This window comes from Podarcis pityusensis (assembly GCF_964106645.2).
Source record: "Podarcis pityusensis genome assembly, chromosome: 15".
NCBI lineage: Eukaryota > Metazoa > Chordata > Lepidosauria > Squamata > Lacertidae > Podarcis > Podarcis pityusensis.
In genome coordinates, this window is record NC_138040.1 from 22,026,004 (window position 1) to 22,041,192 (window position 15,189).

General features: G+C 42.6%; 1 protein-coding gene across 1 annotated transcript in view; it reads left to right on the forward strand.

Annotated features, from left to right (window-relative positions):
• Window positions 1-843: 843 nt before the first annotated feature.
• Window positions 844-15,189, forward strand: part of CLMP (CXADR like cell adhesion molecule) — a 57,072-nt gene continuing 42,726 nt past the window's right edge. The window contains exon 1 of the mRNA XM_080983639.1: window positions 844-1,170. Within this exon, the coding sequence (XP_080839765.1) occupies window positions 1,143-1,170 (28 nt within the window). The 5' untranslated portion in view covers window positions 844-1,142. The remainder of the gene's footprint in view (window positions 1,171-15,189) is intronic.

The window sequence follows — 15,189 nt, forward strand, 5'->3', positions numbered from 1 at the left end:
GTGCGCTCCGTCTCCCTTAGTTCCGCCTCTGTGTGTAACACAGCCATAAAATCATTCTCCCCTCCTGTTGTTTCCAGCATTCAGAAGCATTACAGTCTCAGACCAGGAACGCAGGGCATAAGTGTCATGGCTAGTAGCCACTGATAACCTTCTCTTCCATGAATTTGTCCAATCCTCTTTTAAAGTCATCCAGGTCAGTGGCCATTGCTGCCTCCTGTGGGAGTGAGTTCCATAGTTCAACTATGTGCTGTCTGAATGTTTTCTCTTATCTATCCTGAATCTTCCAACATTCAGCTTCGCTCGATGTCCACACGTTCTAGCATTAGGAGAGAGAGTATTACTGTTCTTTTCCATGTTGTTGGGCTTCACTTTCGATCAGCCTCAACAGGATGGCCAAGGGGCAGGGATGATGGGAGCTGCTGCTGCTGCTGTTGTTATTAATATTTATTAAATTTATATCCTGCTCCTCGTTTCAAAGGTGCCTGGACTGGCAAACAACTGGCAAAGAAATAAAAACATATTTAAAGCATGCTGTTGAAGTTCAGCAACACCTGGAATGCCACAGCCCCCCCCCCCCAAGGGACAATTATTTTTCAAGTTTATTCTACTTAACCATTTTGACACCAGTGCAATCTACTTGCTTTGCCACAGAACGTACAGTTGCTCTTTTACCAGGAGTAAGTAACAGCTCACCACATGACCAGCCTTCACTGTTAATCCTGGCTGATGGTAGGGAGGGGCTGTTCTGGGATTCAGCCATATGGTTAAAATTGTGCGCTGTGTATTTTCCCTCCTCTTTTCTCTCTTTCTTTCCAGACATGCGAAATTACTCTGTGCAGCCATAGATGTGTCTCTCAGCTGCACCGCCTCTTGTCTTTCCTCTTCCAGATGCTGACAGGCTCCGAACCAGCGGACAGAGAGAAACAGGCTCTCCTCGTATCTGCATGGAAACTGGATGGGGGGAATGAATAGCAGAAGGGAAGAAGGAGCAAAGTTGGTTATTTTTCTGGCACATGGATGCAATTACATGGAGCACATTCCAGAGGCGTTACTTTGAATTCTGAGCAGGTCTGCCTGCCATTCCTGAGTGGAGAGAAGTAAAAAAAAAGGGGGGGAAGAAAAGTCTCTCTCACAGAGACGGAATGTCTGCACTTTCTATCCTGTTTCTAGGTAAGTTGGAGGTTTTTGTTTTAGTCTTTTCTAAAAGGAAAAAAAAAATCCTAACAAAAGAGGAGTTGCAACCAGAACATTAACTAGCAAGGGAGGGGCTCTTGGAAAAATAAGTTACTTTTTATGATTTAAAGCGGGGGGTTGGCATCGAAGTTTGTTGAGCATGGAGATCATCTGTTTTCAATTTCTTGGCATTTTTATTATTTTTATGGAGAACAAAAATAGGGGGGGCAATTAAAATTCAATTGCCATATCGGAATGAATAGAGTTTAAAGCATGAGGCTCTCTTCTCCTAAAGGTGTGGGTTGTTGTTGTTTTACACAAAAAGCTGTTGAAGCTGTTTAATGTTAAATACTTCTCTTGGAGAAATCTTAAATGCTGCCTGCAGAGCTCACACACACAAAAAAATGCTGAGGTTTTTAGGATACAAAGCCTTAGACAACTTTGCCATCCACACATTTGAACAAGAAAGCATTGTTTCAAGATCAGTGGCCAATCTGCTCACTTTTGTGTATGTCGTTCTGCTCAGAAATTTATTTCTGATATTTTAAAGGAGCCCATTGTTTCCAACTGATACCATAGACAGCCCCAAATTAGAAACAGATGTGTTAAAAGTACATGGGAGGGAGGTGAAGAAGGGAGAAAGAGGGAGCGGGGATGCACGGGAGAAGAAAAGATAGACAAACTGAAGCCAACAAAAGAGAGAAAATAAGAATGGACTGAAGACAAACATAGGGGAAATCAAAGGGGAAAGGAAACAACAGAAAGACAGTGGAAGAAAAGGAAAGTAATTTAACACAGAGGAGAATCAGGTTTGCCACAGAGTCAACAGGGAACAGCAGCTAATAATGGCTTGCTGATGAGTGTACCTGTAAGATTCAAATTTTCCCAAATGTGTTGCTTACACCTTCACGCTTTCCATTTTTAGCTGCATAACTAAATTATATCTGGCATTTCAGCTGACTTTAAGCTACCTTGGGAAACCATTTATTTAAGTAGAGGGAGCTTATCCAGTTACCTGGGAGTAAGCCCTACCAAACTCAATGGGACTTTCCTCTGAGCAGACATGAACAGAATTACATAGTTATGCATGTTCTTAAATCTCTTCTGTTGAAATCAATGGGACCTCTAAGTGTTTAACTTGTGCTGGATTGTGTCCAGTGTGCGAAAGGACCAGAAAGGCAGGGATAGAAATCCAGGGGAACCAGTGAAGCACGGAAAATTATTCAAAAGTCTATTTAAAATGCCTTTTTATAATACATGTTATCACCTTCAGCAACTTATACTACAACAAAAGGTTGATAATTATTTGCCGTAGATGGCAAAAAACAACAACAACCCCAAAAAGCTGCTGGCTGTTGTGTCATCTTCATAGCAGGCAAACTAAGTTAGTACCGATACGTCCCATATAAAAGACATTCTCTGTAAAATGGAGGAGGTAAAAAGATGGAGGAAATGATTAAGAAAGGCAGGCTTGAGTAAAATGAGACGAAGGCTGGCCTCCCTTGTGACTGAGTCAGCGGCAGCCTCCTTCTCCACCTCTCCAGAGACATCACAGTGTGGAGAACAAGCTTTCCCCTCAATTCCACTTTCCACATTGGATTGACAAGCAGGCAGCTCTGTGAAAAATCCCGTATCAGCGCATCGCAAAGGGCTGCTATGCCTTCATCCCTCCTCACCAGTCTGGAAGACCCAGAGTAGATTCAGAGACTCCTCCTCTCTTAGGAAAGCTGATGGACATCAGAAAATAGCAAGAGCTTGCTGGATCAAGCCAAAGGCCCATCTAACCCAGGATCCTTTCAGAGCGGCCACCCAGATGCCTGTGCGACGGTGACAACTCAAGCACAAGAGCAACCTCCTCCCCATGGTTTTCCAGTAACTAGTATTCAGAAGCATTAGCACCCAGAGAGGGTACTGAGGATGGAAACATGAGGAAGGATGGAGTCCAAGGTTTTGCCAGCTGATGCTTCTAAGGGTGTGAATCGATGAACCCTGGATTATCAGCAAGAGCTGGGTGAGGCGTAAACATGAATGACCTATTCAAATTCTTGTCTCCTACCAGCTGTCGCATCCTGCAGTCTGTGTAAAAGTTCCCATCTCTTGAGCAACTCCAAGCTTTTGGGTCTCCCACAGGAAGTGGGATGTTGCAGTGATGTTGCAAAATGTCCACGGTGGATGGGCAAGTGGCAGCATGTGCCCTCTCTCATTAGCCTTGGTGCCAAGTCCCAATACAGAGTAGGTTGGGAACGGGAATATCTCACATTTCCCAACTTTCTGGGCACATCAGACTTAATCAGAAGACTGGCAACCAATAGCTTGCACTTGCTTTAGCCCCAACACGGCACAAACTTTTTTTTGCCAAAATCTACAACAATTCAAAGGCAGCTTACTCACAGGAAATGTGATATGCACTGATGGAATACAATGGGACCAAATTAAGTACAAATGGGTAAAAACTGCTTTATGACCCACCCAAAAGACTAATGGAGACACTCCATATTAAGGTTGCTGGGTTCAGGCTCTGTTTGCAGGATACAATTTGGCCCGCTGCTGTGGGAAGGAGGATGCTGGAGTAAATGGGTTTTTGGCATGATCCATCCAACAGAGCTCGTAATATGAGGTTTCTTCTGCACGCAGTGTTTGTCCCCTAGTTTTCACATTTTGTGGCCATTTGAATGGAATCACAATACCGGGGAGTTTCCCCCCTCCTCTGGGATAATATCGGGGATTTGTAACCATTCTATGCCCAATAATGGATAAACTGAGCAATGACCAGCCCTCAAGATGGAAGGCCAGTTCACTAGCAGGAACACAAGCAGAGTATGAAGAGCTGTAGTTCTGTTCATATACGTATCTCAAAGGCAAGAGGATGGAAATTACAACAGGATAGCACAATTATAAATTTGTGGGCAATTATTACCAGAAATGCAAATTTCCCATACATTCACTTTTAGCACAGCACACGCCCATCCTCATATTTCTGTGCAACCATTTAACTATGCCCATGTTGCTCCTGCTGAAGAAATTTAAGCTTGCATTTCATTTCCACTTTGTGCAAGGTTAAAGGCTATAGCCAAATTGTCCATTTCTTTGGTAGAAAAGAATGCCTTTTAAGATGTACGTTTTCATGTGTAATGTGCAGTTGGGCAAAGTAACAAAAATAAAGCAGTTCCAAGAGCTGTACTGCGCTACTATTCTGAAAATGCTGCAGGAGACTTCAATGTGCAAGTTCTGTCCCATACTAGTAAAAATTAGATGATGATAAGTCAACACACTCAACATGGTCCTATATGTACAAAATTTGCAGAAGTTAGGGGTCCCAATATCCAGTAGTGTTGGCACAAAATGAAGTTCCAATTTTTTCAGTCCCTATTATTATTATTACTAACAACAATGGGTCATAGCCAAACGAAGAGTTTCACAAGGACAAGGACTTTTAGCTGCGCAATGGCATTTCCCTGCCCCCTATTCTCCCTGTGTGCCACTGTGCCCTCAGTAAATCTGCTCCAGACATTAGGGTTCCGCAAACTCCTGCAGATTTAAGGAGGCAGGGCAGATCACATCCATAGAGGAGAGGGCAGGGTACCCGTAGAGAATACAGAGCAGGCATAGGCAAACTCCTGCCCTCCAGATGTTTGGGACTACAATTCCCATCATCCCTAGCTAACAGTACCAGTGGTCAGGGATGATGGGAATTGCAGTCCCAAACATCTGGAGGGCCGGAGTTTGCCTATGCCTCGTACAGAGGATGGAAGTATGAAGAATGATAGAGGACAAAAAATTGGTAGCTGATAATAGTTCTTGCAGTAGAGAAACTGTTTCGTTTGATACCACCCAGCATTTTCAAGACACTTCCAAGCTGAAGTTCTCAAAGCACCTCCTTGTTTTCTTTAGATTCTGGTATGCTGAACGAGTCTTATGAATGCTCCAATGCATACCTAGATCTGGGCATAAAGATACCCTGGAGCTGTAAGGTCTGAAACAGGGCGTCACTGATTATATTTGGCATGTTTGATAATCTGGCCCATTATACAAATCTGCATAACTTATTCCAGTCACAGGAGATGTCTTTTCTGGCTGTAGAACTTGGACTTACATAGCACAATCCCACACAGAGACATACACACATTGCATTGTTAATTTCCCATGTTCCATCAATCTAGTAATGTATATAACAAGCTAAAATCAGCTATTCGTGGGGGCGTGGAATAAGGCTGTTTTATTCACTGATGTTTCCTTGTGCATTCATTTGTTTACACAGCTAATGGATTAGGGCTTGCTCTATAGCCAGCAGTATATGCTTGTAGCCATTTGAGGACAGGCATGTAGCTTTATTAGGTTTTGTAAAACAAAGCATGGTCAGATAAGATGAGGGGTGGGGGTTTTTTACAAGAGACTTGTGGAAAAAGGAATCCTAAATCCTACAAGCAATAGTGAGAACCAGATTCCCTTGCCCTCAGTGCTGAAGCTGCTAAGCAATGCTCCTGCAGGGTATATCCTACACATGGCATTTCAAATGAAGGTGTTAATTGGATTATCTGTGGTGGAAGATTTGCTGGCACTTGCTATATTCTATCATCATCAATGGCAGTTGGATTAGTATATATACCAGATGGAGGGGGTGTGTGAGAAAGAGGGGGGGGGAAGCATAGCACTCTGGGCTACAGAAAGATTTCATTTATCCCTATTTAGGGCTTTTATTTATTTGTTTGTTTGCAGTTATATCTCATCTTTTTCTCCAAGAAGCTCAAGGTGGTATACATAGGCCTCCCTCTCCACATTTAATCACCACAACAAGCATGCGATGTAAATTAGACTGAGAGGCAGTGACAGTCACGGAGTGAGCTTCGTGGCCAAGTGGTGATTCGAACCCTAGCCGCCCACATCCTGGTTCAAAACTCTAATTGCTACACAACACTGACTCTAAGTGTGCTAAGTTGGAAAGAGGCCCACTTACAGACCCCATTTATATAGCAGTTTAGAGGTGCAAATCCAAAAAGTCACTCTTAGAAGCCATCGTTAATGGGACACTCAAAAAGATAGGACATTGTGCTTCACACTTAAGGTGATATAGCCCATGACAGGATCTCGAAAGGTCTAATTTGGAGGCTGTTTCAACAAACGACTCTTTTTCGGTTTTGGTTTTCCCCCAGTCTCTGTAAATCGGGTCAAAGCGCTACATCGACTAGAAAGTATATTTGATTTCTAAACAGGTTCTCTTGCACTTTTTTTTTACAGTGCATAAACACCACCCATCCATTATTCATCTTAAACTAAGAAGTGTTCTTGGTGCCGTTTGTGGAAGTGTCCCTATCTTTCACCTTCCCCTCAGGGCTTTGTAAACTGGCAATCTCTTCTCACATCTTGTGTTAAGTCCCAGGTACTATTATTATATATGCATAGTGTATGCATGTCTATGACATCCCTGATTCCAATTGGGTCTCTGGATCAAGCACAAATTTAAAAAAAGGAAAAGAAAAGAAAGCTCAATTCCTTCCCCAGGCTGTTTCCTAGGACAAGCATCAGGAGAGCAGGGCGGCGCTCCTCCATTCTGTACATATTTATGAGACATGCACTGGATGCTTTGTACAGTTGAGTCTGCCGAGTATTTTTTTTTTTAAAAAAAGAGCCTTGATAAAAATTTTAAGGGCTATGGAAATGTTTAATATAGAACTGAACTCTCCTTCAGAGCAAAGAAGCAGAGGAACACCAGGAAGTATTGAACAGAGCTTTGAGAAACCAAGCAGAAATGTATAGCCAAGAACATTTTCCTCTCCAACCCATTCAAGCTGCAGTTTATTTTTATTTTTTTTTAAAATTGATTAATTAATTAAAATTACAGGGCTTTCAACCTTGAAGGCAAATCACTTTGTGACTTCATTGTTTAAATTTAGGTTCTGTTTTGTGGGGGATTGTTAGACTTCAAGCAAAAGCCTCAGAGCACAGGGGCTGTCACTTCCGATTACTTCCAGTGCCACTTCCAATTATTTCCAATCACCATTCTTGAGACAGGAGGGAAATTGAGCCAGATTCTTCATCATCATGCTTCCCGCCCAACCCACCTCCTGAACAAAAGGACAATTTACCAAAGTGCTGCCAAGATGGACCAAAGGGGGGTATCGGGGGTAGATTCCGTTGTGGGGTCTACCTGAAATAACCCACAGAAAATCCCACCAAGGCAGACTGAACCAAACAGGAACTGTGATCGAAGTGTTGTAGACTTTGGAGTCTTTTGTATGAAATAAGCCATGGGTAGGCAAACTAAGGCCCAGGGGCTGGATCCAGCCCAATCACCTTCTAAATCTGGCCCGCGGACGGTCTGGGAATCAGCGTGTTTTTACATGAGTAGAATGTGCAGTTTTATTTAAAATGCATCTCTGGGTTATTTGTGGGGCCTGCCTGTTGTTTTTACATGTGTAGAATGTGTGCTTTTATTTAAAATGCATCTCTAGGTTATTTGTGGGGCATAGGAATGCTTTCATTTTTTCCCTTCAAAATATAGTCTGGCCCCACTCAAGGTCTAAGGGACAGTGGACCGGCCCCCTGCTGAAAAAGTTTGCTGACCCCTGAAATAAGCTCTCAACTGAAATCTGAACAATATTTCGGTGCTAGCAAATTTGAACTCCCCTTTCAACAAAATGATCAGTTTTTGTGTGTGTCACCATGTACTCCATTAGAAAACGGTGATGTATAGTTAATAAGCTGTGGCTATCTTGAAAATTAAGATTGGCTCAGGGGTCGGCAACCCACGGCTCCGGAGCCGCATGTGGCTCTTTTACACCTTTGCCGCGGCTCCGGGGCGGATACTAGCGAGGGGAGGAGGCGCATTGTGCGCCCCAACACTCCCCACTGTGGCGGGCGCTGTACTGGCTGTGACGTCACATGGGGGCGGTGCGTGCGTTAGTCACGCACCGTCCCGACGTCACCTTCCCGTCCGCTGTCAGATCGCGGCTCCGGAGATATATTTGTTTTAAATGTCACAATGGTTTTGCGGCTCCCAGTTGTTGTTTTTCTTCGGAAACGGGTCCAAGTGGCTCTTTTTGTCTTAAAGGTTGCAGACCCCTGGATTGGCTGCTTATTTGTGCGTTTTAACAGCTCACACTACATGAGCAATGAACTCATGTGATACTGTAGCAGCAATTTGCTTCGTTTTCACTCCCCCGTGCCCATGACACTAGGACCATTTCAGTAAGTAACAATATAATTTGGTTTCTATGAGGGGTTTTTATATCTTCTTACTACGATGTGGGAATCAGCTCTCAGTGTCTCAGGACAAGTAATCCACCAGTGGACTACTGGCCTGGGAAAATTACAATGGAGCGTTAGTCAGTTTCCAGTGGACCAACTACTGTGTGCTGGTTTCTGGGATTATCCAAAGAATGTTAGACTGGGTGGGCCTTATTCTGGTATTCTTTAGGAAGCGTGTATGCTGAGAGTGTATAATCACTTAAAGCTGAAAGCATAACAAATATATGTTAAGAATCCTGTGTAGGATCCTCTGTAAATTAAACAAGACTGGTGAACAACATCAACCAACCAACCAAGGCTGAAGTAAGCAAGGGCCCCCTTCAACAGATGCACTCAGATGTCCTTCATAAGACTGGGGCACAGCTAGTGTTGGAACAGTTTTCACAATACCAGAAAGTAGAACTACTTCAAAAGCAGCTTAGGGGAGATTAAAATCAGTTAAGAGGAGTTCATAGCCACAGCTTGCAAATTTCATTAATTTTAATCTCTTCAACCATAAAAGGAACAATAACTGTGACTTGGCTCCTGACGCTCTTAGGTGCTGCATCAGGTTGTGTCTGAAGCAAGCTGAAACCTGTCAGAAGAGCTGGAGATGAGAATTAGTGAACAGGGAATTCAAAGATACAAACTGAAGGAACAACACTAGAACTCTGGCCTATTTCTCAGCTCTCTCCCTATACCCAAACTTTTCTTGTTTCTAAGAAGCATCAAATTAATCAAAATAGGTGGGAGGATTGTACCCCTTGTTTCAGTTTTAGGCCTGAGTCTGCATCCTATGAACCTTACTCATATGGTATAAATAGTATATGAGACATGTTGATAGGTTTTTCTTAGTTCAGGGTGTGAAAATGCCCTTTGTGGTGTGTGCCAAATAAACCAGAAAAGGCTGCTCACTGGATAGTGGCTGACGGGTTAAGCAAAGTTCAGTCTTGATTTCTGTGGAGTAAAGTTTCCAGAGGAACTCACTCCTTGCCTTTTGAGTGGCTGATCCATAAATCCGTATGTCACAAATTCAACAAAGGAATCCATTGAAAACAGCTGTTTTGCCTATCTTGACTCATAAACTATAATTTGTGAACATCCAAAGAAGCTGAGTGTTGGAAGATTTCAGGACAGTTGAAGGAAATGACTTCTTCACACAGCTCATAGTTAAACTATGCAGCTCACTCCCACAGGAGGCAGTGATGGCCAATAACTTGGATGGCCTTAAAAGTTGTTGTTGGCATCTTGAGAGACAATGGAGTGTGCCTCCAGGGGTGAAGTCAAACCGCTGCAGTGCTGAAATGATCTTCCCAGGGCACAAGCCTGAGCAGTATGTATGGAGGTCCTGGGCTGCCCATAGGGCAAGACACACACACCCCAGGCTCGCTGATGTGCTTCAAGGAAAGCGAAACAGTACGTTTAGCACCAGCTTGGCTGCAGGAATTGCCAGGAGCAGGTATACTAGGCACCATCCAACTGTCTTAGGGACTCCACTCCAGAATTGTGTAGGATTTACTCTTTAGCCTTTCTTCTCCCAAAGAGAAGAAGTGAAGTTTTCCTTCTCTGCGATGGGCTACTTTCTCAGGTTCACGAGCCCCATCTGTCCCTCACTTCCCTCTATACCACGTGCAGAAACCTCCTTCTTGACCATTGGACCCACTATTGGTCTCATCCACTCAATCCGCCAGATCCTGTCTTCGCATGCAGGGGAAGTCCCTAACTCACTGAGGGTTTGAGACCCAGCAGCAACCCTCACTTGGTTTCGCCAGCCAGTCGAAGCCGTTCCTGGGGTGTGCTGACAGCTTCTAGGAGCCATAGGTGAGAGCTGAGTGCAGGGTGGAGACCAAAGGTGGACAAACTACACCATATTGGTCAGAGTCTTATGTTTTGCAGGTGGCTTACCATTATCAAACAAACCAAGCCATTATCAACCCACCCCCAACGAGCTATCACCAGGCTGGCTTCACGAGGAAACTAACTGGTGTTATTTCTAGCTATTACTAAATTCTTGAAATTATGAGTTTGCTCAGATTCTAACCTTTTACTGAATCTAGAGGTTTGGGGGGCCTTGCCTCCCTGAACCTTCTAAGAATATATACTTGTTTGAATGGAATTCATCAGATTTGTTAATATAAGACTTTGGGTGGCAAAATGGATTATATTGAAACATTATACAGTGGTATCTCGGGTTAAGAACTTAATTTGTTCTGGAGGTCCATTCTTAACTTGAAACTGTTCTTAACCTGAGGTACCAATTTAGCTAATGGGGCTTCCTGCTGCCGCCGCGCGATTTCTGTTCTCATCCTGAAGCAAAGTTCTTAACCCGAGGTACTATTTTGGGGTTACTGGAGTCTGTAACCTGAAGTGTCTGTAACCTGAAGCGTATGTAAACTGAGGTACCACTGTATAAGATATTAGATTGCTGAATTAAAACTTTTTTTAAAAGCTTATACTATTTATCATATAGCTACAGCATTATTTGTGGAAGATGGATCATGGAACTGCTGAGTGCTAGAGGCACAGAATGTTCAAATCAGGTCCCAAGTGCACTTTCAAAAGTGAAAGAAGGAACATATTTTAGCCTATAATAGGTCACCTCCAAATGCTATTAATGCAATAGGAAAAGAGCTTTTTAAAAAAGTATACCTTTTGTTCAGTGTCCTTATGCGACTCTTTAATTACATGTTAATATGTTGAAAATTCAAACATCAGTTTTAGAATCACATTTTAAAATGCCCCCAAAACTCCATCTAAGGTCATCTAATTTCAATGTATTATAGACTAGGCTCTTATTTTTGTTAAACACGTGTATGGTGGGGGGGGGGGGGAGAGAAAATAAGCTTCAGCCTCCCCAATGCTTTCATTGCTGTTGCTTCTAATTTATTATTATTTTTAAAATTAGGTGTGGTACTGATACCTTGGCAAAAGTGCTGCAGGCGTCAGCACAAAATGGCTGCTAGGGGCAGAAAAAAAGAGGTGACAGTACTCAGAACAGTACTGGCGAATACTATCACAAGAAAAAGTACTGAGCCTCTGAAAGCCAGTTTCCCCATCAGTGACCTGAACTTCAATGAAACATAGGATAGCAGCAGCATGCCCAGGGCATTAGTAAGAACAAAGAGTCTTGTGACATCTAAGACTAACAGATTTATTTTGACATAAGCTTTTGTGGAGTATAGCCCACTTCATCAGATGCATCTGATAAAAATCGACTCTTGTGCATGAAAGCTAACGCCACAATAAATTTGCTAGTCTTTAAGGTGCTGCAAGATTCTTTGTTATTACAGATGCTTTTTAACTAGATTTGCAGCAATCACAGAGAGTTCAAAGGAGGTTCCAAGCGTAAAAAGAGAAGCCCATTACATGAGGTGGTACAGAAAATACTAGTCGTGGAAACACAATGACAGAGTATGAGAAAGTTTGAGGATTCCAAGGTCATTTGCTTTGAAGCTAATGATCCTGTAATACACAGTAATACACTAATTACTTTAACTCATTCTCCAATTTAGCAATGCCCTGGGCATGCTGCTGCAATTCTAGGCTAGTGAATGCACATCCATTAGTAAATGAACCTACTGAAAGAAACAGGGTGCATCAATTTCTTGGTTTTTCATGGTTCCCCCCACCATGCTATTGTAGCTTCCTTTTTTAACCGTATGTGGAGAATAGACTAAAAAACCCCCTATCATTATAGATATAGGTGTAGCAGTGCCAGAAAGAAAACATCATTGGACACTATCTGCACTGGTAATTCACAACACAGAGACAAGAAACAGGTTAGCTGCATTTTTAAATGATTATTTAATAGGCTTGTTAAGTCATCTTTGAAACTGAAGTATTTTCTCAATGTCACATTGTCTGATAAAATCAGCTGAAAAGATGCACAATAAAAACGGCACACCTCGATTAGCAGGGACAATAAAGCCAAATCTATTTCAGCAAGCCATCCAGCTGAAACTAAAATAGGCTACTGCACCCACAATCAAAAGCAGTCTGAAAGAAATAATGTTGTTAGGATCTGCCTGAAAGACAAAGGGTATTGCACATTTCCCAAGAATGGGACCACCACTGAAAAGGTCCTGTCTCTCACACCTGCCAACCTAACCTAACCCTTCCTGGATGGTACCTGGCCATCCTTAAAGCATTTCCTTGCCCAGAATGACATTATGTTGGATCTCACATTTACTGCAGTGCATTGAAGGTGGGGTACCCACACAGTTTGTCTGGAGGCTGCCACTAATGCAGAATATGGCACCTAGGCTGCTTGTGAGGCAAACTACGGCCAGTTTATAACACCCCTTGACTGTGTAATCTGTACTGGCGTTTAAGGTTTAGGGAATCAGGAGGCTGCCTTACCCTCTCTTCACGCAGTAGGTCATTGTGTTGTTCAGGAGAATCTCTCCTTGCAGTTCTAAAATATTAGACGTCTGATCCAAAACAATTCAGAGCAGGACTTTGAGCATGGCTGTTCCTGTTTTGTGAAACAGCATTCCAGTGTGGGCACCTAACAATGGCCAACATTCTTAGCTTCATTAAGTACAAACCCCAAAGTGCCAAAGATTTTGTAGGGTTTTGTGATGCAAACTCTTCATTTTGTTGCCCCCCCCTCACCAAGCTGAGTAATTCATACTAACCAGGAGTGATAGGTATCACCCATAAATCCAACCCTGTCTGATTCACGCCAAACTGGTGCCAAAGTTTTGTAGTAGTTTTCTAGGGTTTGTAGCACAAACCCCACATTTTTAGTGCCCCCCAAACTGAACAACTGATTTTCAAGCACTGTGCACTGCCACCCAGAACCTAAGAAGGAACATATTTTAGCACTGCCACCCAGAACCTAAACACTTATATTGATCTAAATTGCAATGAAATCCCAGTGATTTCATTGCAATTTAGATCAATATAAGTATACTAGCACAGCACAATCCATAGCAAGTCTACTCAGTAGTAAATTGCTGCAGGGTTGCAATCTTTATAAACATGTTTACCCGTAAGTAAATCCAATGTGAAATCAACCGGATCTAGTCTATAATTTTAGGTTTGCTGTTTTAATCTGGTCTAGAAGTAGTGACTAATTAATGGAGTATAATTAATTGTGCAGTATTCATAAGAAAACAAAAAACACAAAAAATACCATTGGCAAGGGGTTCTCAATTCTAACTGAATAAGAACAGCCTATCCCAACTGTGTTGAATTTTTAAGATTAACCAGTTCAGGCTCCACTCCTGTACATACTTATCAGGAAGCAATCCCCATGGGATTCAGCTGACTTACTTCTAAGTAATGTATTTTCACACAATTATCCAGAGCTGACCAGAGATATTTTACTGCACAAGGAGGGGTGACCAGTGACCCCACACCCACATCCCAAATCAAGGTGCATGATAGCCAAGGCTGGCCAGTTTCTTCTAGCACCTGAGGCAGAAAACCCAAAAAGCGCCTCTCCTGCTCCTTGTCCATAAAAAATACCATAATAATAAATAAAAATATTTTGCAGCTTGCTTCCCCTTTCATATAATCCAAAGTCAGCAACCTGAGGCAGCCATCCAATTTGAATTGGACAATGTTGGATTTCTGGGTGATACCTAGGCTATGACCCCCAGGTAGATTATCAATTACACAGTTTGGGGGGGGGGTGCTACAAAATGCGGGTTCACACTACAAAACCCTACAAAATGACTACAAAGCTTTGGCACCGGTTTGGAGGTGATCCAAAATTCCAGAGTTCATAGTTAATAAAGCTGACATTCTTTAAGTCTCTGCCTTGGGTGTTTATTTGTATTGTTTCACCCAACCTTTAACTGTTTTTTTTTGTTTTGTTTTATGGTTGTAAATTGCCTTGGAATTTATATGAAAGGGATGGGGTGTGGGTGGTGTATAAGCGATCATACAGAATTGCAAATCATCAACAGTTATTAAACTCATCAGTAAAGACAGCCATCAAACTGCCATCTTTCCAGCACCAAAATGAGAGGGGAACAGCGTTTCCATGGACTGTTCATTTCTAAGCCTTTTCTTATGTCCTAACCTGACCCGCACAAAACAGCAGAAAATGAGGCACCGGGTTCCTATTTAATCAAGCACTTCCCTGTCAAGAGCTGGAATTGTATGCAGACCAATAGCACAATAGTCAGCAGGGAGTGGCACCAGAACTTCTGGAATTAACGTAATTTATTCTTCATTCCTGTGAACTTGGAATAATTTGTGCATTTGACTTGGCACAGCAATGGTGTCCCTAGTAATTTTGCAAAAATATGCTTTCCAGGCCTAACCTGCTTGTGGTTTATTTGCTCCTCCATCCCCCACAGCAGCCCCCTCCCACTCACATTTGCAAGAATATTAATGCTTTTTTTCCAACTGAAATAAGCTAACTGAAGCTGCATTAATGGTCTCCTTTCCTTCGCTGGATAATCCTCCCATGGAAAAATTCTGATAGGAGACAAATGTAAGAGAAAGAGGGTTGATAACATTCATGCATGAGGAAGGATTTATTTAAGTGGCCCGTTAAATAAATTACTTGAGATGCCAATATAGTCTGTCTTCTCTAATGGCGAGGCAAACAAGAGACTCAGCTCTTCCCAAAGCTATTCAGGTTGTCTATTAAAGGCACAGGAGCCTTCCTCAAAAGGAAATATTGCAGTGGTGATCTCCTCCCATACTGCAGATCCAAGAAAAAGTTTTGGGTTTGCACCCCCTAGCTGAAGGTGCTTTGATATAGTGGCATCATTATCCACAGTGAACACATTCCAGTTTGTTCAGTTTGGGGGGACGGGGTTGTCTTGCTACAAA